Source organism: Branchiostoma floridae, chromosome 2 (assembly GCF_000003815.2).
Source record: "Branchiostoma floridae strain S238N-H82 chromosome 2, Bfl_VNyyK, whole genome shotgun sequence".
NCBI lineage: Eukaryota > Metazoa > Chordata > Leptocardii > Amphioxiformes > Branchiostomatidae > Branchiostoma > Branchiostoma floridae.
In genome coordinates, this window is record NC_049980.1 from 29331523 (window position 1) to 29358624 (window position 27102).

Below are 27102 nucleotides of genomic sequence, written 5' to 3' on the forward strand. Positions count from 1 at the left end.
TGGTGAACGGGCCTCCATCTTTGACTTAGAATCATAAGATTTGATTCTGAGTATGGCTGTCTCCAGGACCCTTCCTTCCGTCTTGGAACGGAAATTTGCTTGTTGGGACAGAAAATAATCTAACCCCATCCGTCCCAAAAATGACTTGAAACTGCTGAAAATGTACTTTTATCAGCTTGAAATGATATATTTTACCAGGAAAATCAACAACATGGGCTCCCAAACAATGAGTGGGACAGAAAAAAATGTATAGCTGGAGACAGAGCTGCTAAAAATGCTGCTTAGAGGCCTTTGAGACCCTTGCACCAATTCTAAAAGTTATAGGCTCAAATCCCAGGTCTTAAGAATGAAACTATTATTACTATAACGTGAACTGATATTTTACCTGTATATGACTGGGAATAATGGACAAAAGTTTAGAGCCCTGGGTAGAGCCCTGTCTTGTATAGTATCCGATACAGATAATATGGATTGGCTTTCTTGATGGTTTAAAACAAAGGAAAATACCTGCCCTTCCAAGACGAGGTACAGTTAAACTTAAACAATGAATGATGTAGCCACTCAGAGATAGCACTAACATTCCTTTGATGTACTTATTGATGTATAGAAAGTCAGCTCGCTGGCACTGAAAGATTATCCCCAAGCATCGCCCTTCCCCATGAGCAAGCCATTAGGGCTAATGGACCTATAGATTCACATCAAACTGCATGCAAGGAAGCTTTTTGTGGACTCAATGTGGGTTTAAAGATGTTTTTCAGATATTTTATCAGCCAAGGAGGCATCAATCTTTAGCTAAGGCCCCTTGCTTCCTTTACTTCAGGCATAATGAGAGGTATAATGGCCAGTTTGGACAAGCTCTTAGAGGTCAGTTCCAGGTCACAACACACCTAATAAATCTGTTAGGAAAAAGCACTAATTGGTTTCTTGACCTTCCGTAGGATCCGAATGCGAGTTATGACGTGAATGCGGATGATCCAGACCCTATGCCAAGGTACAACCCAAGCAATGAAAACAGGTTAGCAGTTGTTTTGTACTTTCTTCATACTTTCTTTGTTACGTTTGAGCGTCAAAAAAGTTGTTTGACATTTGTTGTATTACTTGTTTAATCATTCAATTGCCACAGTAAGGTTGCAAGGTGGTCTTCTGGTTAGAGTTGTTGACTTAGAATCTAAAGTTTCTAGGTTCAAATCCCAAGACCCCGATATTGTGCCCTTGTCAAAGATACATTACACATATACTTCCTCATTTGACACAAATCTCATCTGGTAAGAATAAGTTTCTGTAGTAGCTGTAGTTCAGAATGTCCTCTCAGATGGAACATACATAAAGTCAAAGTTTGAGGAAAGCCATGCCTCAAGCCTGTTATCACAGAGAGTAGGGGTCCATCCCGGAGTGATTAGATCAAATGTTACAGTCTGGTCATATGTACTTACTACATGCAAAACTGGTGTGTTATGCCTCAAGGCTGCTCAATGCTTATGCAAATCAAAGAGGCAAACAATGGTTTGTAGTGAGCTATTCCGACCTTCCCTTGCAGACATGGTACTCGCTGTGCAGGGGAGGTGTCTTCTGTAGCCAACAACGACGTGTGCGGCGTCGGCATCGCCTACCACTCCCACATCGGAGGGGTGAGGATGTTGGACGGCGATGTCACCGATGCGGTGGAGGCCAGGTCTATCGGGCTGTCACCGCAGCACATCGATGTGTACAGCGCCAGCTGGGGGCCAGACGATGATGGAAGAACGGTCGACGGTCCTGCGTCGATGGCGAAGCAGGCTTTCAAAGATGGTATCGAAAAGGTGTGCATTTCATATATACTCACTATCTATCATCACAACATCACAGCCCTTTTCATCCTTTTCATGTACACCTGGACCTCACTATGTATAGTATATGGTTTGTCTTCCTGTTTTTCCTCGTTTTACAAGGATTAGACATACTTACACATTGAAGGCAGACTGCCAGGTTCCCTCCGTCCTTCACTTCAGGTTGGCACTGTGTAGGTTGAGGGAGTAAAGGTCCGCCCTTATGTTGTCAATACACCTCTTAAGTGGTTGTCCCCATGGTCACTGTGATGATCATTCTGGGCCACATCTACTTATTGGATTTTAAATACTAGTGTGTTGAGGCTTTTAGTTTTGTTGGAAAACTATATTTTGTTGTGTTGTGTTGTTTTAAAAAGAAGTTGTTTTAAAAAGAAGCACATCTAAGACAATGCCATGTATTGTGCAGGGGCGCGGTGGGAAGGGCTCCATCTTCGTGTGGGCCTCGGGAAACGGTGGGCGGGACGAGGACAGCTGTAACTGTGATGGCTACACCAACAGCATCTACACCATGTCCGTCAGCAGCGCCTCCGAGAGGGGCAACATCCCCTGGTACCTGGAGAAGTGCTCCTCCACACTGGCTACCACCTACAGTAGCGGGTCCGGCGCAGAGAGACAGATAGTGAGTACTGTAAATGCATTTGAGTTCGTGGGGATTTACTTTTGCGGTAGGGGGTAAATGGAGTGTTCGCGGTAGCGCCATAGACTGTACTAAAAAAAACTATGACAGAAAAATGTTCGCAGTGGTTTTATGTTCGCGGTAAAGTGGTCACCCCAAAAACCGTGAACATAAAACCACCGCGAACATTTCTGCATTTACAGTATGTTTACAAAGGTCAGACATCCAGGTAAACAATGTTCAAATAAAATTCAATCTCTACAACAGGATAAAAATGGAGGATTTACTTCCGGATGTTTCGAGTGATGTCCATCACTCTTTTTCAACGTCACTGGTATGAACTGACAGAAATAACTCAATACAAGCCCATCTGACTAGAAAACAGGTTGAAGATGTAAGGATCGCCTGCAAATATCACTCATATAAATCATGTTTAGACAGATAGTAAGGCCCCCTCTCCTCTAGATGGCCCCCCTTTCACTAGACATTGATCACTAAAGCAACTATTAAACTACCAAAGTCAGATCTGTGCAACCCTTGATTTTTTTATCATTTGCTGTGCTTGAGTATGATTTAACAGATGACAAAACATATGAAACGTAATGAGATTCATTCTTTATCTAGGAAACTCATTGAGCAAACTGTCAAATATTTGTCTCTCCGCGGTCACAGCTCTAGTAGAAATGGCGCATTAGTAGCTTGGTCACCTAGAAGAATTTAACAGGCCAGATAACATCAATAGCGTCATTAGATGGGTTGCTGCTTCCACTGACTTGTTAAATTCTTCATAATAGCTTTTGGAGATTTTGGAGACTTGTTGAATGAGAATGAGGGATACAAAATAGTCTGATGAAAAGTCAGGATTTTTTATTGTGCTCTTAAATTTGGATTGAACTCTTTTATGGGTGTATTTCCTTTTGTTCATGTGGCAAAAATAAGTATTGGTTTTCTGTAGATTACCTTTTTTGTGGAATGGGATTTTTGTGGGAGTAACGTAAAATATCTGCCTATATGTGAAGAATTTTGAGATTTTACCTGAGATGTTTTTCCCCCAGGTGAGTACAGATCTGAGACATCGCTGCACAGAGTCTCACACAGGCACGTCAGCCTCTGCACCACTCGCAGCAGCCATCGTAGCTCTGACACTGGAGGCTAAGTAAGTCATCTACAAAATAATTAGATTTAAGAATAGAGACCTGGATAATGTAAGCTCCTAAATTTTTGCAGTGATTTGATTTCGTGATAGAAAGGAAATGAAGGTTGTCACTGTCAAAGCAATTCTGTAGTGTTAGATTTGAAATGCATGTTTGATGGAAAGGTCACTGAAAATAAATCCACAGTTAATGTTTCAAGATTTACAGTTTGATCTTCAACAAGAACATTATTTCTGATGTCCAGTATTGTTTCATTTATTCATAGTGAATAAATATACTCATAGAAGCCTCTACAATATAGAAAAATACATATTATGAAAGTGTACATACATGTTATGTGTAAATTGTTAAAACAGATGTGTATATGTTCTGTGTAAATTGTAATAAGAATTGTGTAGATGTGTCAGAGTTAATCATTGTATATCTATGTTTTACTACATGGCTTTTATAATGGTAATGAGACAAATGTATCTCTGACAGTCCCAACCTAACCTGGCGTGACTTACAACACATCGTGGTGAGAACTGCCCGGCCAGACAACCTGCATGCTGATGACTTTGTGACCAATGCTGCCGGATACAAAGGTAATATATGATACATGTATAAGGTTTTCAGGGATTTATATTTCCACAACAGAAGCAGTAATGAAGTAACAACAGAGATGTGCTTGGCCAAAATCAAGTTCCCAAACTTTTTGTGTTAGGTTTACATAGACTAGAAACTTTATTTATAATTCTCACCACCATCATCATTGTCGTCAGTTCTGCATCCTTCTGAATTTGTTTCTGAGTTTCTGTGAGTTTCTTTAGTGTTGTGATTCTACTTCTCACAATGTCAGTTTAATAGTCCTCTCTTCTGTTGTTTGCCTCCACCCTACTGCAGTCATTAAGAAGGATGACAGAAAAGATTTTAAATGATATAGTATGCACTAAAATAGATAAAGTGATACTAGAGATGTGATCAACCAAAATCAAGTTTCAAACTTCTTGTGCTAAGTCTGCATAGACTAGAAACCATGTTTCTAATTCTCGCAATGTTGATTTTCTAGTCCTCACTTCTGTTATTTGTCCCCACCCCTCTACAGTGAGCCATGCTTTTGGGTTTGGTCTGATGGATGCAGGAGCCATGGTGGACCTGGCTGAGAGGTGGCAGAACGTCCCCCCACAGAGGGTCTGCTCTGTGCCTGGCATGCACAGGCCAACGTAAGTGGTGGATTGAAAACAGAACACAGAGGTTTACACATGTCAGAACCTGGCAAAGAAATGTTGTCTTTTGCTTCCATTTTGATTCCTATCTCAAAACAACTTTGGTACTGATACTTCACGGGGGAAAAATGAGGGCTCAAAAGTTTTCACCTACAACTTAAGGTAAACAGAAAACATTTTTGGTGCAGTAAAAGTCAAACTAGAATGTCAGCAAAACCGAGTTAGAGTTTCCAGTAATGCACCAAAAAATTACAATGCACTGAAATAATATGGCTAACTTAAAGGGTCATTCCACTCCACACGGGAGTGTTATTTTCCGATAGATATCAATTTTAGGAAGTGATAATTGCATACTACTTCACATTATACGATAAAGTACCCAGTTGCTCCACATGCCTCAAAAGCATTCAATGTTCTACTAAACTCCCCAAGTACCCTCTAATTGAATTAATCCTATGGCTGAATACAATGCAAAACTTATTTCAGGTTCGCTAAGAAATCTCGTCTTGTTCTTGTATTCTTTGCTATCTTATGAGCAATTTGCCTTCTCGGTGTGCTTAGCGTACCTCATTTATTCCGAAGATATGTACGATAAACAAAGTGTCTATGCATATAGGGAATGCATGGGTAGGGTCTGCATGGGTTTAGTGAGTGCCATTATTGTTTTATAAAACACACATCACGTAATTCATCCCAAGGTGAATTCCACAAAATTCGGCTGATTATGTATTCATTGACACATTATCTATTGGAAAACAGTACTCCCTTCTGGAGTGGAATGCCCCTTTAAAATTTTGAAACAAGTAATACAACAAAGGTTTTATTTTTCCTGTGACACATGAAGAGAATGCTGTACAATTATACATGTAGTACCTGTATGTACTTGACCCTACACAAATATCTAAGTGCACCACATTGTTACTAAGTAAATACTAGGTGCACAGCTCAAATTTTGGGTGCTCATAAGTGTATATACAATCCTGAGCCCTGGATATTGAAGCTAACTGCATGTCGATATATTCCCATATAAGCCCACGTGGGCTGGGCGTTCTAACGCATGACACGTTAATAAAATTCATTCATATTCTGTTCATCTTGTTTACATAGCACCTTGAAGTTACTGGAATAAGAGTTCAATTTTCTCCCCCCCCCCCCCCCCCCCCCCCTTTCAGTTCCATCCCTGCCTCCAACTGTCTGGTCCTCCACAAGACCACGGACGACTGTAAGAACAAAGTTTAGATAGTCCAAAAGGAAACAAAAGCAAGGCAAAGACAGGACAAGTTTGGAACAGTTATTGGAACAACAGTTTGTTTTCCCCACATGGAATAAGAGTTTCATTTTCCCCCACCCTCTCAGTTCCATCCCTGCCTCCAACCGCCTGGTGCTCCACAAGACCACTGACGGGTGTAAAAACACGAACAAGGATAAAGTTTAGATAGTCCAAAAGGAAACAAAAGTAAGACAAGGACAGGAAAAGTTTCTAACAGTTATTGGAACAACAGTTTATTTTCCCCACCCCCTTAGTTCCATCCCTGCCTCCAACTGCCTGGTGCTCCACAAGACCACTGACGGGTGTAAAAACACGAACAAGGATAAAGTTTAGATAGTCCAAAAGGAAACAAAAGTAAGACAAGGACAGGAAAAGTTTGTAACAGTTATTGGAACAACAGTTTATTTTCCCCACCCCCTTAGTTCCATCCCTGCCTCCAACCGCCTGGTGCTCCACAAGACAACTGACGGGTGTAAGAACACGAACACGGAGGTGACGCGGCTGGAACACGTGCAGGCCAGACTCACCATCACGGCCATGCGGCGCGGAGAGCTCCAGATCTACCTAACCTCGCCCTCCGGTACCAGGTCTACACTGCTGGATCACAGGTTAGGGCTGTCTGATGATTCTCTATAGCCTCCTTCACTTCTAATGAAAGGCTGTTACTCTGGAAACTAGATTAACTGCCATATTTTCTGTAATGAATTATGCACTTTCTAATCTTTTCACAATTTAGTAACTGCTGGACATTTTGCTGTCTGTCCAAAGCCTGGTTCACTACAAAGTAGATTATCTACCATCTTCTCTTGAACAAATTATGCACTTTCTAAACTTCTCAAAATTCAGAAGGTGCTGCAGGTTGTTGCCAAAATTGGGTGCACACTTTATTTGAGTTTATTGCTGGAGATAAATGGGAAAAGGACATTAGATGGTCTGATGATTCTCTATATCTGTTTGTTGGTTCCCTATAGCCTCCTTCACAGACTTGATTGTCATTGTAAAAAGATTGGCAGTAAAAAGATTGACAGTCTGTTGTAGGAATAGAATTCTAACTCCCAACCTCTTCAGGCAGTGGTCTACAGGCAGGGTCACTTAGTTAAGCCAAGGCAAAAATGTTGTGTTTCCAGATTCAGTCCTGAAAAAGATACAAGTACAAAAGTACAACATCAGTCCTTGATTGATACTTTTGGTAGTTGAAGGCATGTCTAAGGAATTCCACTTTTGATGTCATCTCAACACTGAGCTAAAGTGTATCACAATCAACTCAATCAACTCAACTCAACACTTAAGTGTTTGGCATACATCCCCACAGGTCCCGGGACGACTCCACTAGTGGCTTCAACGAATGGGACTTCATGACAACTCACACGTGGGATGAGAACCCTGAGGGCACGTGGACACTAGAGATCAACAACATGGATAGGCATGCAGGTAAGCAGTGGAAGGGGAGAGACATTACTGATTCATGTTTTGGTAGTAGATGTGTATACAATGAGGATATGGTACCCAGTTGTATACGCTTGAAATTATTTCTTTTAGAAATGCATGTTTGTGTATTGAATTATCCTTTTACTTTGTGTCAAATATACAGTAGTCTTAAAGGCACTCCACCAAGGTGCAAAAACGGGTTGAAGGGATACATGTAAATGTGGTAGAAAGAAAGGGATGGACACCGTCTACCAATACCGTGTCTTAAACATGTGGTTTAACCACCCGCTGGCCCTACAATTAAAAGGCTATGGGCCCTAACCTCTACCTTTTACCACATGTAGTGTTTGTTTATTTTTTATCTAACCAGGATACATGTTGCCTGACTGGCGGTTTTCAAAGATCCCTGGGGGGAAAACCACGTACAAACATGCAACATAACAGTAATCAATAATGCAATAAATGGTAATACACATGTATAGTAAGAATCTAGATTTCCCAATGATCAACAAATATAACTCGAAATCATAATTAGAATGAAGTAAGAAATGGAAATTTGCATACCAGTGTGAACAGAAAAAAGTCTCATCCATCATATATGGTATTCTCAAAACCTGAAATCTATGGATGGGATAAACTTGTTTCCTCAGTTCTTAACTGTATTCCCCACCTCTTCAGGCATGTTGAAGGAGTGGACCCTGATCATGCGGGGGACATCAGAGAGCCAGGGCAGCCCGTCCAACCCCCACACACCCCACCCTCAGCTCTGCACACAGACCGACAGCAATGGCGTCTGTATAGGTAGGAACTTCACACATGCACAGTGTCTGTTTTCCACTATTATTATGTGTACTATGTTTAGCTTCCTAAGATGAAGAACTGTGATTTTCCTTATTTTTCCAAGAACTGTGACATGGAATGTGATAGAGGAAATTTCACAATTTTTAAAAAATTTCTTTGTCTTCTGGCATAAAAGGGACAGGCTAGTGGCTTTCACATTATTGAACAAATCCGTTTATATTCCAACATATCATATAATCTTAATACTGCTGAAGATAAGATCTTCCTCAAGCAACTAGAATGTCTCTTTCCTGTCCCTTGGAAGCTCTCAAGTTCAACATGTTGTCTTTATCTTTAAAATATTGTCGCTTCTCCTGTGAATGCCTTAGATATGTGTTGACAAAATTAAGCCTTTGAAGAAGGAAAGCCATCGCTTTTTTTAGTGCTGAACTGTAGTTGACAGCTAACCAAGTCAAAATGCCGTTAGTCTGCGAAGCCTCAGTAGTTGATTAGATCCTGAACCACATTGAATGTCCCTGTTTTATCCCATTTTTCCCACACCAAGAAACTGAACTAGCCAGGCCCTTGAAATTTGTATTCATTCCATTATAGCTGTGCAGTGAGAAAAGAAAATGATGAAAATGTTTTCTTCAAAACTGAGAATACATACATATTTCAGTAATGCAGTTTTGTCCATTTAAAATCAGTCTGTCTTTTTTTCTTAATGAATATTGGTCTTTCCTACATGTAGGTTAGTTATGTCTTCCAGTTTTATTGTTTAGTTGTGGATGGGTAAGTAGTGACTGCAGACAAAAGTGCATGACGTGGTGAAATGGTGACAGATTTTCTGGGGTGCATGTTCCGCTATGAGTCACAAGGGGGCGTGAGTGTCTCTATCAGCTTGGGTGCCCAGACACGGGCCAGGAAGCCTAATCTGCTTATTTTTCGTTCACCTGCTTTTCCCTTTGTCCTTCTCACCTGATCATCACCTGTCCGTATTTTATCTCATGATGCAAGGTACTTATGGACTGGTAAAGCAGTGCCATTGTCATTTGAAGCAGCAACACTCTTTCTGTAAATCAGTAGCCCTTGCAAACATATTGGAGATGGTAAAGAGAATGCATTGCTATAAGTATTACTATACACTCACAAGCAATGATTTGCCCATTGTAACAGTGCTCCTGTTGGCCTCAGTCATACATTACTGACAGGAGTGTTAACCCATGAAATAGACTGGGCTCCAGGGGGTTGGAGAGCTAAATTGCAATTGATTGAAACTGAAGGTAACTTTCAAAGAGCAAGTCTTGAATATTGAGTCCAATACCAATGTATACAAAAAAAGTACATGCTGTCAGATACAAGTTTAGTCCCATTGATGTAAAACAAAAGAACATCATCATGATAGACACTGTGGTCTGTCCATCGTGTTTTTATGCAGGAAATCTAATTGATTTGAGGTTTTCAGCCAGTTTTAAGTTGATGTCATTGAATCCAATCCATATTCCTTTTTGAGTAAATGACATTCAACAGTTAAACTAAGCATGTAGAAAAAGAATTGGAATCTTTGGAGTATGAAATTTTAGAGTAAGAGTAGAATAATAATGTCATAATGATACAGGATGTGTTTTTGTAAGCCCCCCCCCCCCTTCCAGATACATGTAGCATCTAGATATCCCATTTTCCCTATGTCCTTCACCTGTCCCTCCAACACCTTGTCTTGCCAGAGCTTGCTGCAGTAGTTTTCCCTGATGCTGCTGACAGACTCCAGAAAAGAGTGTAGCAGAGCTTATTATTACTGTAGGCCACTACTGACCTCTGTGATCTCTGTTTCAAAACTGTTGTGAAATCTCGTCTGAAAGCCACAGTTCCAAAGAGTTGTGAGTTTCACACCAGATTTTACGTGAACATTGTGTTTGTTAAATCATGAGCTCCCACAGCCAAATTCCCTTATTGTTTGTGTATCCTCTAACGACTGGAGCCAGGCAGGGTTTGGTCTAGTGAGAGAGACACCCTGTTAAACTGCTACAGTTTGTGTTTTTTTCACTGTGCTAACCACCCTGCCTGTTCCTGCTACATGTTTATCTCCATGTGATTTAGAAGTCTCTGAGCTTAGCTGGATTGTGACTGGAACCTGGACTCTACCAAACAATGTAAAGCTTAACACTTTTTGCAGTGGTTTTATTTTTGAGAATCTCTCCACCATGATTGCATGGCACCGTAAATCTGTGTTGCCACTTAAGTACTACTGTACTGCAGACTTGTTTAAAAACATGAAGAAAATGAATAAATTCACAGTACCCTTGGTTGGCATTTTCTGCATCTTGATGTAGCCTGTTCCCGCTATAGTGCTGTCCAAGTTCTTGTCACATTCCGGATATCTTTTCTATAGATTTGTTAAAGGTAGACTGTGAGCTCTAGTGTATGTTAGCCGAGCCTGTGTAAGTGTGAGGAGTTTGGCTGTGCATGTTGATGATACCTACTTGAACCTGTCTTGTCTCCTGCCCCGACAGCCAACTCTGCCGTCCGCCTCACAGTTTGGTCCCACGGCCCAGGCTGCTGCCTGACGCCCCTAGTAGCCCTTATATGCTGCCTCAGGGCGGCTTTACAAGGAGTGGGGCCTTTTTACTAGTACTCCCGAGACATACGATTCCGACATTCCTGCGGGTAAAGGCCATTTTCCTCTTGTACAGTACATGTTGTTCGAGTTTTGTTAGTTAGTTAGTTGTTAGTTTGCTGGTTCCTATGTACTTTGTATCATGGGATAGCAGCAGGACATGGACCACCCCCAGCTTCGCACAAGCTAACTGCTGCACAAATGACTAACAAACAAGTCTGGTGATTTGTGGGTGCTACATTGTACACACATGCTACTCACTGATGATTGCAAGAGGTGCCAAGGGGTGTAAAAACTAGTCCTCACCTTGTCTTTACTCATTTTATTTTTTTCTTTCACTCTTCCTATCTTAAAATTTCCTGGCTATGGGAAACCATAACATTCTGGGAAAGGGAAACCATACCATTTGATGGGGATTTACATTTTAAAAGATTGAAATGACTGACTGACTTAAAACTACCGATACATTCCTTGCCAGAGGGCTCGACGCACCAAGTCCCCCTAGCCACACCCTCGGCCTCTACCACTATAAAGCAGGAAAGCACGTCTACATCACGTGCCACTTCTACAGCCATTAAAACAGAGCGGAAGACCACTGCTATGAAAACAGAGGCTATTACTCCGAACCCCAGCACTGCAACTTTGGGTAGGCTGTTTTGCGATGAGGGTGTGGAAGTTAACAAGCTGTCTCTGCCTGTGGCTTTATTTGATGCTCTGTCTGACTGTCTGTCTCGAACGTCATTTGTAAAATTTCTAGTGAAGGTATCCCTTTTGGTGATCGAAGAACGCAGCTTGTGAAATGTCTAACCGAACTACATATGCCGATACCTTCCTCGCCAGAACCCTCTACCCACCAAGCCCCCACATCCACACCCTCGGCCTCTACCACAATAAAGCAGGAAAGCACGTCTACTGTCGCTTCCACGGCTGTTAAAACGGAGAGGAAATCCACTGCTGAGAAAACCGAGGCAGTCCCCACCCCGGGCAAGGCAACTCTGGGTAGGCTGTTCCTTCCTGTGGGTAGGGCTGGAGCCAAGTGGCAAGGAGTGCATGCTTGGGGTTAAGGATACGGCATAAAACTTACCTAAATAAACGTACAAAATTAACATATTTGCACAAGGTCTGCTGGACAGCGCCTCGCACTTGCCTTAAAAAACCAAAGCTGTTGCTTTCTTCTTTTGCGGTGATGAGTTTTGCGGCCTCTACCTCTTGTTTGACACCTTTAACTGTTTCATGACCGAATCTGAAAACACACCTACTGAAGAACATGACAGGATGGAGGTACACATCTACCTTAGTGGGTTAGCCTTCTAGTGGTCCTATTTGGTTTAATTTATTTCTTTTTAGTTGTAGGTTTATTTTTAAGTGTAGCCAGTACAGTAAATTCTGGAATTGTATAGTTAACTCTTCTCTTGGCCCATGGACAAGACACTTAAGAAATTCCTAAATAAATTGCATGCACACAAATCCCTCCTTTATGAAACATCTGAATTGAAAACTACATTGTCGCCTCTCATAAGATCATCTAAGGTAGGTTGAGATGTTTTCTCTGCATTTTATATGATAGCATCTTCTGGTATATCATATGTATTTTCAATTCAAAGAGGCCATTCTTTTCATACAATAAAAATCAGCTGTTTGTTTTTAAGGGAATGGTTCTAAATTAATGACACTTTCCATCATTCCATCATGCTTTGCATAGGAAGTATCTCTAGAATACCTTACATTTAATCTCCAAGCAGATCCTACGGTAGCATAAGATAGTATCTAAAGCTGGCAGAGGAGTGAAGCTGGCTTAGGAGTGTGTTTCGCTACCGGGGCAAATGGACACCTCTTGGCTGACTTCACTCCTTGGCCATTTTGGTACTATTTTATGCCATTGTAGGATCTGCTTGGAGATTACCTTACATTGGCCTCCATAGGTCAGTGCAGGCAACAAGTGATGGGGAACTGTGTAGTGGACATTGTATGCATCTGTCTGATTATCAAATGCTTGAACAATCTTATGAAGGCCTTCTGCTACGTAGTGCACAACTAGCAATGCCCTGTCCAATTGTCTGAATCTTTATTATGGTACATGTATTTGTACGACTTATGCTTGTAGACGGCTGCATCACTTGGCACCCAGAGAGATGGCAACAGCTTTGAACAATCACTACTCAGTTTGTTATAATATATGACTCTACTTGACTATACTGGAAGCTGGTGGTGGTCCATATCTGTCAGTCATTGTCTTGTATTCTTTTCCAATGTTCTCACGAAGCTGATCAGTCTGTATCACCCCTCCAATAGGAGTGGTATTGATCCAAATGTAGCAAACTGTAGAACAGGTAGGTGAGAAGTTTGGATCAATACACTTCAAAAACAGGGGTGGTCAGGCTGATCAGCTTCCTATGATATAAAGTATATGCTTATTTGTCTGTCTTTCCATCTACCCTTGACACTCCCTCCCTGAAGAAAGCAGGCAAAAGCATGCATATGTGTCTATTTGTTTGTTTGTTTGGTTGGTTGTACCTTGCCTGCTTTTGCATGCTAAAGGAACCAAACACTTGGAGAGCAACTTGCATGCAGCTCTTAACACTTAAAACAATAAACTCACTCATGGCACCATTTTATAAAAGCACACGCGGAAGCGTAATATATATATAAGATGCCAAGTTCTCACTTTGTGTATGTAATACAATATAATTGACTAACTGGCAGTTATTGTTTTTCTCAGTGTAAGATGTTAATATGTTATTATAAACTGGAGGACCTGGAAATGAACATTGAACAGAATGAGAACAGTTGTTGAAAGCTTGCTTGGCTTTCACAATGTTACATCACACTTGCAGGTTTTCCATGGAACCCTTCCACATTGATGCGCTCATACAAGCCTGTTCACTGTTTGAACTACACATGCGCAACATCAAAGATGATGTTTTTTACACAACCGTTGCTTTATTTCCACTGATGTTTCGATGACTGTCTGTAAGCAGCGACACCAATAGTGACAGTGCAATGTGAACCAGTCAGAATTGCAGAGGATCGCTGAAACATGGGTTGATCTTGATATAAAGCAGCGGTTGTGCAAAAAGAGCCTCTTTATTCAGTTCTTGGCTACATGTCTCAGAGGCCTTCAACTTTGACATATTACCCACAATGCACATGCATAGTTCAGACCTCCATTTCTCCTAATTTTTCAATTCCACCCCAAAAATTTGAAGATGAGTCCTTGAAATTCAGGTTTTCCAACAAGTGGTTTTGAGAGGTCTACCCTAATATGAATTCATCTTAACAGAGAAGGCTCTTGACATGGAGTAGCATTTTTGCAATCATTGTTTCTCATTTTCAAGCTCAAAATTCATTCGGAATACCTCTATGTCTGTTTATATCCTTTTTACTGTCAATTATTTGCCTTATTTTCAAGTTTTTTTGCCCTGTCCTTTTTTTTTTTTCAAAGTCCACCAGCCTGCTTTCCTGCAGAAGCAACATAAGCCTTGCATTCCAGGCATTCTGTGGAAGGCAAACCATTATCTTCCCATCAACAACTTCCCTAATGTACCTGAACTGCAAGGTTACATTTTAGCTTGCTTTTTTGTGTGCAAAATGCTGGTAACAAAACTTCAAGCTCATAACCAGCATGGCCAAGAATGTGGCAGCAGCAGAAAAGAAAAGTTCCTTTGTGAACATGTGTCCAGCTAACCTTACCACTACTGACCCATTAACACAAGCCATAGTGCAGCTCATTGCATATCATTGATAACTTCAGCCTCCATTCCCTCTAAACTATTGCCAAGTAGGCAACTTTTTCCATTGTTGTTTTTGATGCTAGCATTTCTATTGTAATGATAGACAGCATTTTTGTAAGTACTATTGATGCCCTTTTTGTAAAATGTGATATTCAAAAGTGTATGTTATAGATGCAATCATGTGTGGTTAAGCAAATGATACTTATGTAAGTTGTTGGCACTTCATTTGATTTTTTTACTTTTATGGATTTCACAACCTTTGTATATCCAAACCAGATATTTAAACTTTGAGCCTGAATCATTGCATGTTTGCAGATGTATCCACTTCTCAGAAGCGCTGGTTTAACTGTCTTGTTCTGCTCTCTTTGCCACTCAGAATGCAAGGAACCAAACTACCTCTTGGACGACATGTGCGTGAAAACCTGCCCCAATAGGTACTACCCATCAGACTCCAGCGACCAATCACAGAAAAGGACTTGCGAGTCATGTGACAAGACCTGTCTGACCTGCTCTGGTGCACAGCCCTATCAGTGCCTTACCTGCGCCCCTCTCACCCACCTGTATAACAGCACCTGTTACCCCACCAGGCATCTTCCTCTCGACCAAGGGCCTTACCTTTTCTATGTGGCTGCTGTGTTCTTCTGCGTCCTAGCTGTCGTTCTCTTCTTTGTGATCTTCGGTGTCTTGCACATGAGGACCAACAGTCAGTGCTGCTTTAAGGAGGAGGTGCAGTATGTGGACTTGAACGGGCTCGGGCAGAAAGATCGCAACGGCCTGATCACCGAGGGAGAGATGTTCCTCAGCAGCGACGAAGAAGACTTGTACAGTCGAGACTGAGGAAGGAGCAACCCTGAAACTGTTGTGGCTGCTTATGTCAAGGATTTATGTGAAATTATCACTGACACAAGCAGGAAAATCTTATGAAATTACAAACAATGGATCATTCTGTCTGTATTTATAAATGGGTTCCCTTGTATTTTAGGACAAGTGATGAAATTATGGATATTTATATGTAAATATCTGGTACCACGTTGTTTGGGGGTGGGAATGGAAGTGATGCAGCTATGCGTGACATAGAAGAATATGAAGCATATTTTCTGTCCTGAACTGTGATTGTGCCTTTGTTTCTACACATTTCATTGATTGAAATCAGCTTATGTCATAACTTTAAAATGTTTTTGCGAGATTCTATAGAGCTGTGTGGATAGAAAGAATCAGATAGCTACTCTTACCTATACCAAGACAAAAGGGAAGTGTCCTTGTTTTATTAAGCCTGATGAACAAATGTAGGTATACCTGGAAAACTATAGAATATGTTGTGCAATATCTTCAATAGCACCAATACTGCATTATACACAAAATAGTCATTTTGTAAGGAAGGAATACAATAACAGGGAAGTTAGAGCAGAATGTGAATGCAATTTGGTTAAATCAGACATGAACTGAACTAAACTGAACTGAACAGACATAGCTCTCAATAGAATTGTATGCCAGAAATCTATTAGGGGGCTTTTGAACAAATGGCGTGTCCAAAAAAATTGTGCAGCTCAACTTCATTACTTGAGAACAATCAGATGATTTTTAGGGTTCCCTCTAAGTCTAAGTTAACGACGTGGTCACGTTTGCCGTATGATTTTGTTGCCCTTGAATTTTGAGGAGGCCAAGACAGAACCAACAAGGATCTTAGACAGTTCAATTTTGTACGATACCTGCACGACTGTGCTGAGAATTCAATCGTGCGATGATCGTACGACGAATATGACCAGGTCCTTAGTCATTACAAGATAAAAGTATGCTTATGATTGTATAAGTCTGCCATACTCAGTTTCCCTGACCCTATATTAGGACATGGGTGCTTTTGCATAGTTGTTAATGGTGTTGTGAAGGAAGATACAGCACAAGTCCTTGTGACCAAATAGATACCTTCAGAGAAGGCATACAATAAGATGGTAATGGCTGTACAAATCCAGTTGCTTGTAACTTGGTCCATGAGGAGTAAGTAAGAGAAAGGGGTCGGTGGGTGGTACCTATATGAGGTAGATAAATATATCAGGTTGTTAGTGATACATGTTTTGTGTAAGAAACGGTTTATCAGAGAGAGTTAAGGTCTTGTATTTTCTATTGCATGAATATGGAGTTTCGAAGCTCCCAAATCGACAAAATTTTTGGCCCTTCGTGTATGATTGTTAAAAAAAGTTACATCCAAAGATGCGAGATTAGTATATGCTGTTATATCATGGTGGAAAATTTGTGAGAGAAGGGAAAGTTATTATATAGATGGAGTGGTAGTACTGTAGACATATATTGTACAGGTACAAAAGACTGTAGCTCTGCCATAGAGTAGGAGGGAACCTGTACCAATGCTGTAGATAGCAAAATGAATGGAGACAATTCCATTTTGTACCAAAGAATTGGATTATTTTTGATAAAAGATCCATGGTGCAGTCTTTGATCTTGTACTGTTACGTTATAGCTTGTATGCTTCAGTGATGCTTGTAAATATACAGGACTAATAAAATCCCTGAGACGTAGACGAGCATGTTTCCACTTACATAGAGGCAGGGCTGTCTCCAGCACCCGTCCCTCCATCTTGGGGTGGAAGTCTTCTTGTTCAGATAGAAAAAATTCACTCCATCGAGACATAACATTTCAACTTTATGACATATATTTTTTTTTTTGTAAATTCTACTTGAATCAAATTTTCTCTTTTCCTAGGCAATGCCCAAAAAAATAGTCATGAAAGTTAAGGCCTGTAATTCACATGCCACCCCCATACACACACAAACACACACAACAATGAGTGGGACGGACACATAAAGAGCTGGAGACAGTCCTGCTAGTGGTGCCAACAGTGATGCTCATTCCTATGGAGTGAATTGCTGACGAATCTTGACTGATTTTTACTTCATAAAACTCAAAAAGCTAAGGTTGTGTCTAAGGCTAGAAACAGATTTTATTGTTGAGTGCAGGTCCTGTAATCCTTTCATTGCAGGGGTAACGCTAGTTTACCTTTGTCCGCCGGGTAACCTATATCCGTTATTTTTAAAAACAGCATCATTTTTTTCAGGAAGAGGGTGCACAGTGGTTTCAGATTGTAATGTTCAAATATTGTAGTTTGCAACCACCGCTTGTTGACTTCATATAACTAAATATGCTGGGTTTTTTTAAGACAACAGATATAGGTTACTCAACGGATAAAGGTGAACTACCATTACATACCACAGTTTCAATATTTGTAGATATTAAATCCCTCTGACAATATCCTTACGGTCTTTCTGATTGAATCCACTTTTATGGCCATTGCGGTTGTGAGTTCAGCCCGAGCTTATGCCATAACCTAAGGCCTAAGAAAAATAAATGTTGTGTTTCAATCATGGTAAGAAGTAAAAGTAGGGTCAAATATTCTTGTCCCTTTCCAATGTTTGACCAAAGTAAGGTAAGGCCGGTAGATCTTTACTAGGATCGGCCTTCTTACTTACTAGAAACACAACATTTTTTCGACCTAGGCCTAATTATAAAATGTACAGACGTTTCCAAAGATGGGTCTAGAGGGGCAAAAGTTTCTATTTCTGAGAATGATTTGTAAACAGATATGCACCTCTCTCTGCATTTTGGTTAATTGTAGCATTGGTAAGTACAGCTGGAGGTCAGTATTACATGTCAGTTGGTTTAGTCTCTATGGTGTAAAAGCAAATGCTGTAAAATCAGCTGTGGTGGGAAATGAGGTGTAAAAAATATTGTATTTCCCATAGAAATGAATAATGCACGTACGTATACTTTTTATTTTACCGTTCATACTGAGGAGCGAACATACTGGACACTTTTGGTTGTGGCATGTCATTATAGCTTTCTTAACAAAAATTATTCTTTTTGAGGAGATGTAGAACTATAGGCAGTGTTGCCTGCTTGCATCATCTGTTTTTCTTTAGACTTTATTTTTATTTAAATTGTTACTTTAGCAATTGTTGCTTCTCACTGCTAACCAAGGTTTAACCATACTTCATTGTGATTTACCTTATCATTGTTATTGTTTATTCTGGATAAATATGCAAGGGTTATGTCATTCTGATGATGTTACATTTTATTTTATTTGCCTATTTTTTAAAAATGATATGATTTTTTTCTTGACGTTGTCAGGGAGTGCACTATCTGTGTGTCAACAGCATAATTCATGGATATGTCATTTTAACTATGCATGATGTACACATTTGTGAAGACCCCAAGTCATGTAGTATCACTGATTTCCACTATGGAGACTATAATCGCTGAGAGACTGATACACGACCAAATATTTGAGGACTTCTCGGCGAGTTTCATAGAAATTTTTTTTACCTTTTGAGTGGTTCGTTCATTGTGTTTAAGTCCTATTACTTCATGTATTATCTTCCAATTATAAAGTTAAGGGTAACGTAAATCAAATTTTGGTCGGTGATCATCTCTCGGTGATATGTGTCTAATGGAAAGGGGCCTAAGAGAAGTCGTATGATGTCTTACATTTGATCATACACAAGGCCATTTCATATCTAGTTTAACTATTCTCAAGCTGAATGTTTCATTTTTATTTCTAGTGTAGATTGCAAGCACTCTGTTGGCAATAAAGAATTCTTTCTGTTCGTCAGACATCTTTTTCCTCGGAATGTCATTTGTTGAATCACCCTATAGAGGCTATTGATATGCTGCACTTTTTGTATGATTATGATTATGCAGCAAAAAAATTGCTGATTTATTGGCAGAATGGGTCAGCATCAAATATACATAAGTACTCTTTAAGTAAACTTCTTTAAGTAGATTTTCACAGGAACTGAATTTTTGACAGAAAGTGTGTTTTGATCGCGTTTGGGACAATTCTATACATAGTAATCTCCAAGCAAATCTCTCGGTAGCAAAGACGACTGGCCCCGAGGGTCAGTAGAACAGTGGTTAGCCTGTTGGGTATTGTATTTGCCCCCCCTACAGATCTGCTTGGATATTGCTACAGTAGTTAAAAAGTTACACCCTTCCTGTGCCAGATGGGGCATAGGGCGGCGCCCATCTCTGTTTCCTTAGCCCTAGGCCACACAACGCAATCACTACAGCAGCATGTACCATTTTTTTAAAAAGTCTTAGGTATGACTCGGCTGGGTATCGAACTCACGACCTACCGAATGCAAGGCGAACACTCTACCCACTAGGCCATTGCTACAGTAGTAGCACATTGGAAATGCAGACTCCCAACTTAATGAATTCCCAATGGAGGGGTCACCAAGAAAATAAAGCTGCCACAAATATTTCAAGATTTACAGTAGTATGCTGGAAAAGGGGAATAAATGAGCAGGATTTTCCTTTAACCTATGGAGGGTTTTTTAATGTCTTGGTTTGTATTTGAATAATAGTAAAGCTTTGATGTACCAGCAATTTCTGTTTTCATTTACTCAGAAAAACACTACATAGTATGCATAACTGTTTTGTGGGATCTTTAGAGTAAGCAAAAACACAAAAAAGTGCAAATGAATATTTATTTAGATATTGCTCTTCCCCATACCAGGTCTTCCACATTAACAATGACATACATAAAAGTAGCTGATAAATACCTTTGAATACATGTACATGTATCTATATTATATTATGTGTGATGTCTTCATAAAATGCGAGTGGTTGCATTGAGACCGTATTGCATTTGAACATGCATACCTACACTGTTATATTGCATTGTATTGAATGATAATGTAATCCACGTGAAAAGTTTGCATTGCTTTGTTTGGACCCTGTTCACTGGCAGAACAAAGCTAAAAGGCACATGTGTATTTGTCTACCTTTCTAACAATATCAATATACACAATGCTAAGCCAGAACATTTTTGCATTGATACAGATAAGTGTATAACGCTAGTTCACCTTTATTCGCAGGGTAACCTTCATCCGTTGTATATAACACAAGGGTATTTCGGGATATCAAGTTGACGGACGGAGGTCTCAAACTGCATTATAATGAAAAAAATGCAATTTGAAACCACCTAGCCTGATTAAATCTCGCTTATAGCAGCCCGCCCAACATCAGTTACAGCCCTGGACAGCGGAGTTTGTGTTACACAGACTAGAAACCACCGTCCAGCAACGTCATATTCTTAAATATCCTGTTTTTAGGTACAACTAGGTTACCCCGCGAATAAAGGTGAACTAACGTTACATGTTCCTACTCAATTCAAGCACCTATCCCAGCCCAGCCTGGTACTGATACGTAAAACTAGTCCACCAAAACATCCTTGTTACCCTGAGAAGTCGTTTGATACAATCTGTACCTTTTCTGGCCATCAATGCGGTCCTCGTTCAACCTATAAGCCAGCCGGACATGCTCCCTGAGTTTAGGCTGGCTTATATTACTGCACAAAACCACTTATGTGGACGTAGACGCGCTACAAGCCTCCCAAGTCTTTGGCATGGCTGTCTCAATTGAAAATATTGCTTCACAGTATATGTATCTATAAGACACAAAGCTTATATTTACAGTTGCATTGAAAGTTATTCAAATGTTGAAGTAACACTACTGAAGCTCAGAATGGCTAAGCGTCATGATACTGAACATTAAAAGTGTTTGTCAGGAAACCATATCATCGATAATGTATGGTAAAGTGCGTATGTTTGAAATACGAGATAACATATCAAGTGTATATGATTCAATAATTCCTTGTTATCTAGTGTTTATGTATATCCTCTCTAAGGTCCTTCACCGGTATCAGAAAGCACTGTACTAGTATTTTTGTGCCACGATACGATACTTTGATCACGAAACCTAAAACTTGCTCATGTTGTTTCTGCCGCTGGCCTACAGACACATGTACATGTTGTACATGAACATGGCCATGCTGGGGTACACGGAGAGCATGTACGGGAACCCGCGCTCCGACCGCCGGTACACGTACGTCACCCAGAACAGAAACCTGCGGAACAGACGGGAAGAAAAAAAATCGCCATGAGTACACAAAATATATATAAAGTCAAACGAAATGCAGTCATGGAAATTTGTACACATAGAGCAAGGACGTTATACACAGTATACGCACTAGGCTATCAAGCGTAGTATCTCCGCGTATGATAAAAGCAACACTACAAGACTATCTGCTAGTATATAAAAGAAAGGCTGCCCCACCTTCCCACCAGGAAGAGCGCCACCACGGCGGGGATGACGGGCAGGTACTGGTCGGACAGCGTGGCCGTCATGGGCACCAGGTTGACTCCCAGCAGGAGGAACTGCTCCACCGTGTTCTCCAGGAAGCGCCGGTGCACCTCCACGTAGTGCTCGTGCCCGGCCAGGGGGTCCAGGGCCGGCGTCATGATGCGCTTGTAGGTGCAGAACACCACACCTGCAGGGAGGGTAGAAGACACAGTCAGAACTCTGATAGGTTGCTGTCTCGACGCGAAAACATAAGAGATCAGATTCGTAATCTCACGTATCTTACTACAACATCACACCTACGGGGAAGGTGGAAGACACGGAACTCTGTCAGGTTTCTGTCTGAACTCAAAGACATACGTGAGATTAGATTTTGTAATACTAGTATTATGTATTTTACTACAGCATTGCACCTACAGGAAAGATAAGACACAGAACTCTGTCGACGTCAGGTTTCTGTCTAGATGCAAAAACATTATAAGCGAGACCAGATTTTGTAATATTAATACGTATCTTGCTACAATGTCACAACTAAAGGGAGGGTAAAAGACACAGGTCAAGTCTCTGTCAAGACGCAAAACAAGAGCGAAATCAGATTTTTTAATCTTACGTATCTTGCTACGATATTATAAAGACGGGAAGGTAAAAGACATAGAACACTGTGAGGTCTCCGTCTAGACGCAGAAACGTTTATCAAGGCTTACTTTTTACCTGGATGTCTAATCTTCATCGACGCATCAGCAGTCGGTTGCAAATCTTTTCTTTATAACATAACAATTTTACAACAGGATTTTACATTATTCATGGATATCATCAGGTTAAGAAATTTCTTAACGGCTTTAAGGAGTCTTACCTGCAAGCAAAGGCAAGGTGCATACAGCCAGGCAGCGGGCGCAGTAGATCATCCTAGCGGTCATGTCGGGTAGTGCAGGGGTCGACCACGGCAGCCAGGACGACCCGTCGAGGGAGGCCTTCACCACCATGCCGACCAGCCAGCCGGTCAGAACCAGAGTGACGGTCACCTTCTTCAGCGGCGGCTGGTGGGTAATGAGCGACATGCGCCGCTGGTGCCGGGGGGAGTCGTGCAGCTTGGCGGCCAGCCCCGGCCCGCCCGTCTGCACCCCGAAGTCCACGCTGGCCCGGGGGCGGGCGTGCAGAGTCATCGCCTCCGCACTCTCGTCCATGGAACCGGCGCCCTCAGCTAGCAAAACCATCGTCAACTGGGGACAAAAGGGCAAAGTGTCGGTCAAATGCTCCCCTAGGTATTACTGTAGTTTCCAGTCAACTTTCGTCATTTGGGGTGTTTTTTTTACAAACTGAAACATCACATTCTCGTCCATGGAACCGGCGACTTAACTAGCAGAACCATCGCCAACTGGGGACAAAAAAAGGGCAAAGTGTCAGTCAAATGCTCCCCTAGGTATTGCTGTGGTTTCCAGTCAAAATTCGTCATTTGTGGTGTTTTTTTTAGCAAATTGAACTTTGCCCGGGGACTCCTTGCAACCTTTCGCTTTCTGTTTGAATCCTACGACAACTTATTTGTCGCTTGAACATCATTTCTTAAGTTATCTTCGTCCCTGCCAAGAATGTCTCTCATACAGGAAAAGTTTTATCAGGTTTTCGATAGAAGAAACAAGAAATCTTTTAAGAAAAGCTGTGCATTGCCGCATATTTTATGACTGAACTGCTGAGAGCGACACCTACAACTTCGGTAGGAAATGCAGCAAAAGGGGATATTGGAAATTTACCTCATTATCATAATTTATGTCACATGAATTATTGGCACATTAAACAGGTTTTGTAAAACTTTTGACCCACAATGAATATGCATTATTGAATATGCATTAATTTGTGATATATCTTTATATAAACATGGTGAGTTAAAGCGTAGATTTATTACGCTGGACCACATACAGTAACATGCGTCTAGAAGAGAGTTTAAATACTCGCCTGGAATGTACCATTGTCTAACTAAGCAATGAAACTCGGCAAGGAAAGAAGGGCCTTTGGAAGGGGCTTTGGAAGGGCTGGGTTAAAAGGTCCGTCCATGGAACCATGGAAGAAAGCTGGCATAAGGCATTGCCGCTGGCGCGGCAATGCAAAAACGACGCGACGAACAGTAGAACAACCAATCGTCGCCAGGGGTCGCTGCAACAGGTCCGGTGGACACGGCCACCTGTTTTACCCTCGCCAAGGTCACCCAGCCCGTCTGCGAACAGCGCTGGAGACGTGCCAGAAATATGGGACACGGATATGCCATGTAGTAAGTAAAATACCTGGCGACAACTGGTGTACACACGCGTTGATTTTACACAGTGCATTGGTTCGCTCTCAGCTAACCAAGCTGTTGTCGGCACGTACTGGGGGAGAGTTTCTTTGATATTGCGAATGAGTGGCAAGGCGGTTAAGAACACGCCGGACGCCCTTATCCTTCTCATCCGCCGTCGTCACAGTGGTATGTCGTCAACAATAGTCTAACAATGGGTGGGACTAACAGGTCATTTCCTACAACCAGTGTTGACAAATATCAGGCCTTCCTAAAGCAAACATGTCTCGTCCTCAGTGGTGAGTAGCGATTACCTATTTTATCATTCACCGAGTGGGCCTAATCTTCTATCTTGTAGCTCCCACGGAGCCTTGCAGGGCGTACATTTTGTTCTTATAGGCAGTGAAAATTGAACTGGATGCACGTGATAGCAATGTATTTTTTTTTTCAATTCACGAGTTAAGATTGTCGAAGAAGATCGGAACATTGAATATTGTGATTCAAACAGAGAAAGGATCGTCGAAGCTACATAAAAGGTGAAATTATTACAGGAGGTGCTGAAACTGTGTATTTAGTAGGTCTGATATTTCTACCCATACACAAAACCACAGGAAATCACAGAGACAAATCGAGCGAACAAAGCGCAGGTAAAAACGTGAATGCGTTGCATGATTCAGCATTCTGGAGAAGAAAAAAACATCAGAAACTCAGAGAAGAAATTGAATTGAATAAATAAAAAATACTGTTAAGACCAGTAGTGACAATTGCAACTTGTAGCGTCGGGATGAAAGTCGTGCCCCTTTTTCTGAGGACTTCCCCCCAAAAGTTTGACCATGCGAATCGCACCACGTTCCTGTCAATCACACGTCGGGGAAGAAGGTTCGTGGGAATGATTTTGCGCAGGCGCAGACCGACTGTTCCCCGCACGTCTTGCTGGCCCAAGTTTTGTTCCTCCTTTCCAAATTTAGAACTGCGAAGCCCCAGGTGAGTTGGTGCCACGCCCCTTAATGACACACTGTACCTACCGGGGCCGGGTCTTTTGTGTGCCTGTAGAATACTGCTCACCGTCACTTAGCGCCATGCAACAGCACAAAAATGCTTATTGTTTAGCCCAAACTTACTTAAAAACTCACAACACCACTTGCTTTTCCCGAACTATTTCTTTCTGGCTGCCCCACGTGTTTCACCTGTGGGCACTACGTTTGGCACTTTCCTAAAAAAAATCCGTTCTACTCTGTTACATGGTTACAGAGCTAATCTCCAAGCAGGTCCTACGATGCCATAAGTACAGTATCAAAGTTGGCAAAGGAATATAGCCGGCCAAAGGGAGTCGGACGGGCACCGGAGCGTACTCGCTCCTAGGACGGCTTCACTCCTCTGCGAGCTTTTAATACTACCTTTTTTTCTACCGTAGGATCTACTTGGAGATTACTGTAAAGCGACCGCGACCAAAACGTAACTCAACGCGGCCCGACCGCAGCCCGCGAAACCTTAGCCATGCCGCGATACCGGGTGTCCCTAGCCTTGTATTCCAGGAACCTGAGGAACTACGCTACGCAACATCCGCTCTACTTCTGGTGTTAGCCGAACAACAGAGCGAGAGTAGCCCCATATTAATTAGAACCGCGTTCTGAACAATGTCAGTTTCCCACTAGCTCAACGACTATACAGAAGACTTCGCATTTCTCACGACTATATAAATATATACATACTATACTAGTATGCAAGAACATTGCACCTTTGGTCTAGATCTGCCCTGCTGAGTATATGAACGAACCGCAACAAACAAACTCAAAAACCTACAAAGTTACTCACTAGTAGTAGTCCCCGATTCCACGGTGTCCATTTGTTTCACAAGTTGTTTGTCAAGAAGAGTTAAACGCAGTATATATCAAGTTGATAGCCACCGAACTGTACTTATATGAGAACAGACTTGTCTATCTTTGCACGTTCATAATACTTTCGACATAATCTCTCACTAGACTTCTTTACGGAGCCACTGTTTTCCTCTAACATCTTACATAATAACTGCCAGTTCCTCAAAAACCACGCACAATTTGTAACCATGCACAAGCTGTTATTTCAGGGATAGTGGGCAGCGAGCACGACATGTGAAAAATGATTCAAATTTCCGCCAGCGTAGGGACGGTGCGCCCTGTGCGCCCATAGCTATTTCCCGAAAACTCGACACAGTAGCTTCACCGTGTAATGCACAATCTTGTTTTAGACTATAATCTCGTAATCTTGTTAACGCGTGTCTTTAAAATGGCCGGTTTGTTTGTCGACAGCAAGGTTGGTTCATGATCTACGACTCGGGGTGGTTGTTTTACCTGTGTACGCGCCCACGGTGGCACACACCTTATTTTGCCTCGGGAAAGCCGAGCACAGACAACAACAAAAAAAGTGTTTGCGCAGGTAGAAAAAAACTTTCTCCGCCATTTGTCTTTTCTTCTTTTTCTCTTGGTCCGTTTCGTTTGTCCCGACACGTAAGTTACCTGGTGTGCGCTCTATGTGGGTCAAGTTGATATCTCCACAGCCAGCCAAATATAGTCTTCTGATTAAGGTAACCAAATCAACGATATATTTACATTAGGGTTTCCTCGTGTACGAATGACTCACTGAAACGTTAGATTTACTAACAAAAGCGGGTAAAACTCACCAATTGTTGCAAGTTGTCGCGGAAGAACAGTGGCTGGTGCGCGGGAGATTTCTTCCGTCCAGTCTCGGTCAGACTTTGACTGAAGATTTGTAACGAAGAGTGCGGGAATTCAACCCTCACAAACCCCTATATACCAGTAGTCACGTGACGTAGCGCACCCCTACGAACAAACGCTATGAGGGAACCAGTAGACCACGCCCCCTTTTTTAGTTTGAAAAATACTTGTAGGAATTGTAACGATTGTACTGTCTCTGGTTTCACTTTTTAGTAATTTTCTGAAAGGTTCCGTATCGCATCCGTATATACGACAAGTATAATCCGAAAAACAGAACAAAATAGACTGTGACAGGTGGTTCATGCCCTGTGCTGACCAGTGAGTGACCAGTGGGACCGCTCGTGGCAAA

The 27102-nt window shown here is 41.6% G+C and overlaps 2 protein-coding genes across 5 annotated transcripts in view; one reads left to right on the top strand and one right to left on the bottom strand.

The window, feature by feature from the left end:
* Positions 1-19244, top strand: part of LOC118410573 (furin-like) — a 33022-nt gene extending 13778 nt beyond the window's left edge. The window contains exons 6-17 of one of the 4 annotated variants that reach the window (XM_035812345.1): positions 939-1015; positions 1538-1799; positions 2233-2445; positions 3498-3598; positions 4077-4180; positions 4681-4798; positions 6494-6679; positions 7384-7502; positions 8178-8300; positions 11372-11539; positions 11734-11892; positions 15001-19244. In XM_035812345.1, the coding sequence (XP_035668238.1) occupies positions 939-1015; positions 1538-1799; positions 2233-2445; positions 3498-3598; positions 4077-4180; positions 4681-4798; positions 6494-6679; positions 7384-7502; positions 8178-8300; positions 11372-11539; positions 11734-11892; positions 15001-15461 (2091 nt within the window). In that variant the 3' untranslated portion in view covers positions 15462-19244. Of the gene's footprint in view, positions 1-938; positions 1016-1537; positions 1800-2232; positions 2446-3497; positions 3599-4076; positions 4181-4680; positions 4799-6493; positions 6680-7383; positions 7503-8177; positions 8301-10789; positions 10944-11371; positions 11540-11733; positions 11893-15000 lie in introns of all 4 variants that reach the window. The other 3 variants (XM_035812346.1, XM_035812348.1, XM_035812347.1) reach the window with 3 other exon arrangements.
* A 1990-nt stretch (positions 19245-21234) lies between these two features.
* Positions 21235-26852, bottom strand: LOC118410261 (transmembrane protein 79-like). Its single transcript, XM_035811819.1, has 4 exons — positions 26699-26852; positions 22627-22993; positions 21750-21963; positions 21235-21540 (listed from the first exon to the last, which is right to left on the bottom strand). The coding sequence occupies exons 2-4, from the start codon at positions 22985-22987 to the stop codon at positions 21426-21428; spliced, it is 690 nt and encodes a 229-aa protein (XP_035667712.1). The 5' UTR covers positions 22988-22993; positions 26699-26852; the 3' UTR covers positions 21235-21425.
* Positions 26853-27102: the final 250 nt, after the last annotated feature.

Bases quoted from the DNA above. Each gene is read 5' to 3' on its own strand.
- LOC118410261 (XM_035811819.1), bottom strand. From the start codon at position 22,987: ATGGTTTTGCTAGCTGAGGGCGCCGGTTCCATGGACGAGAGTGCGGAG. The intron at 21,964-22,626 runs GTAAGACTCCTT...CCCTCCCTGCAG, and splicing joins CACCTTGCCTTTGCTTGCAG to GTGTGGTGTTCTGCACCTAC. The intron at 21,541-21,749 runs GTGGGGCAGCCT...TCTGTTCCGCAG, and splicing joins GCGCTCTTCCTGGTGGGAAG to GTTTCTGTTCTGGGTGACGT.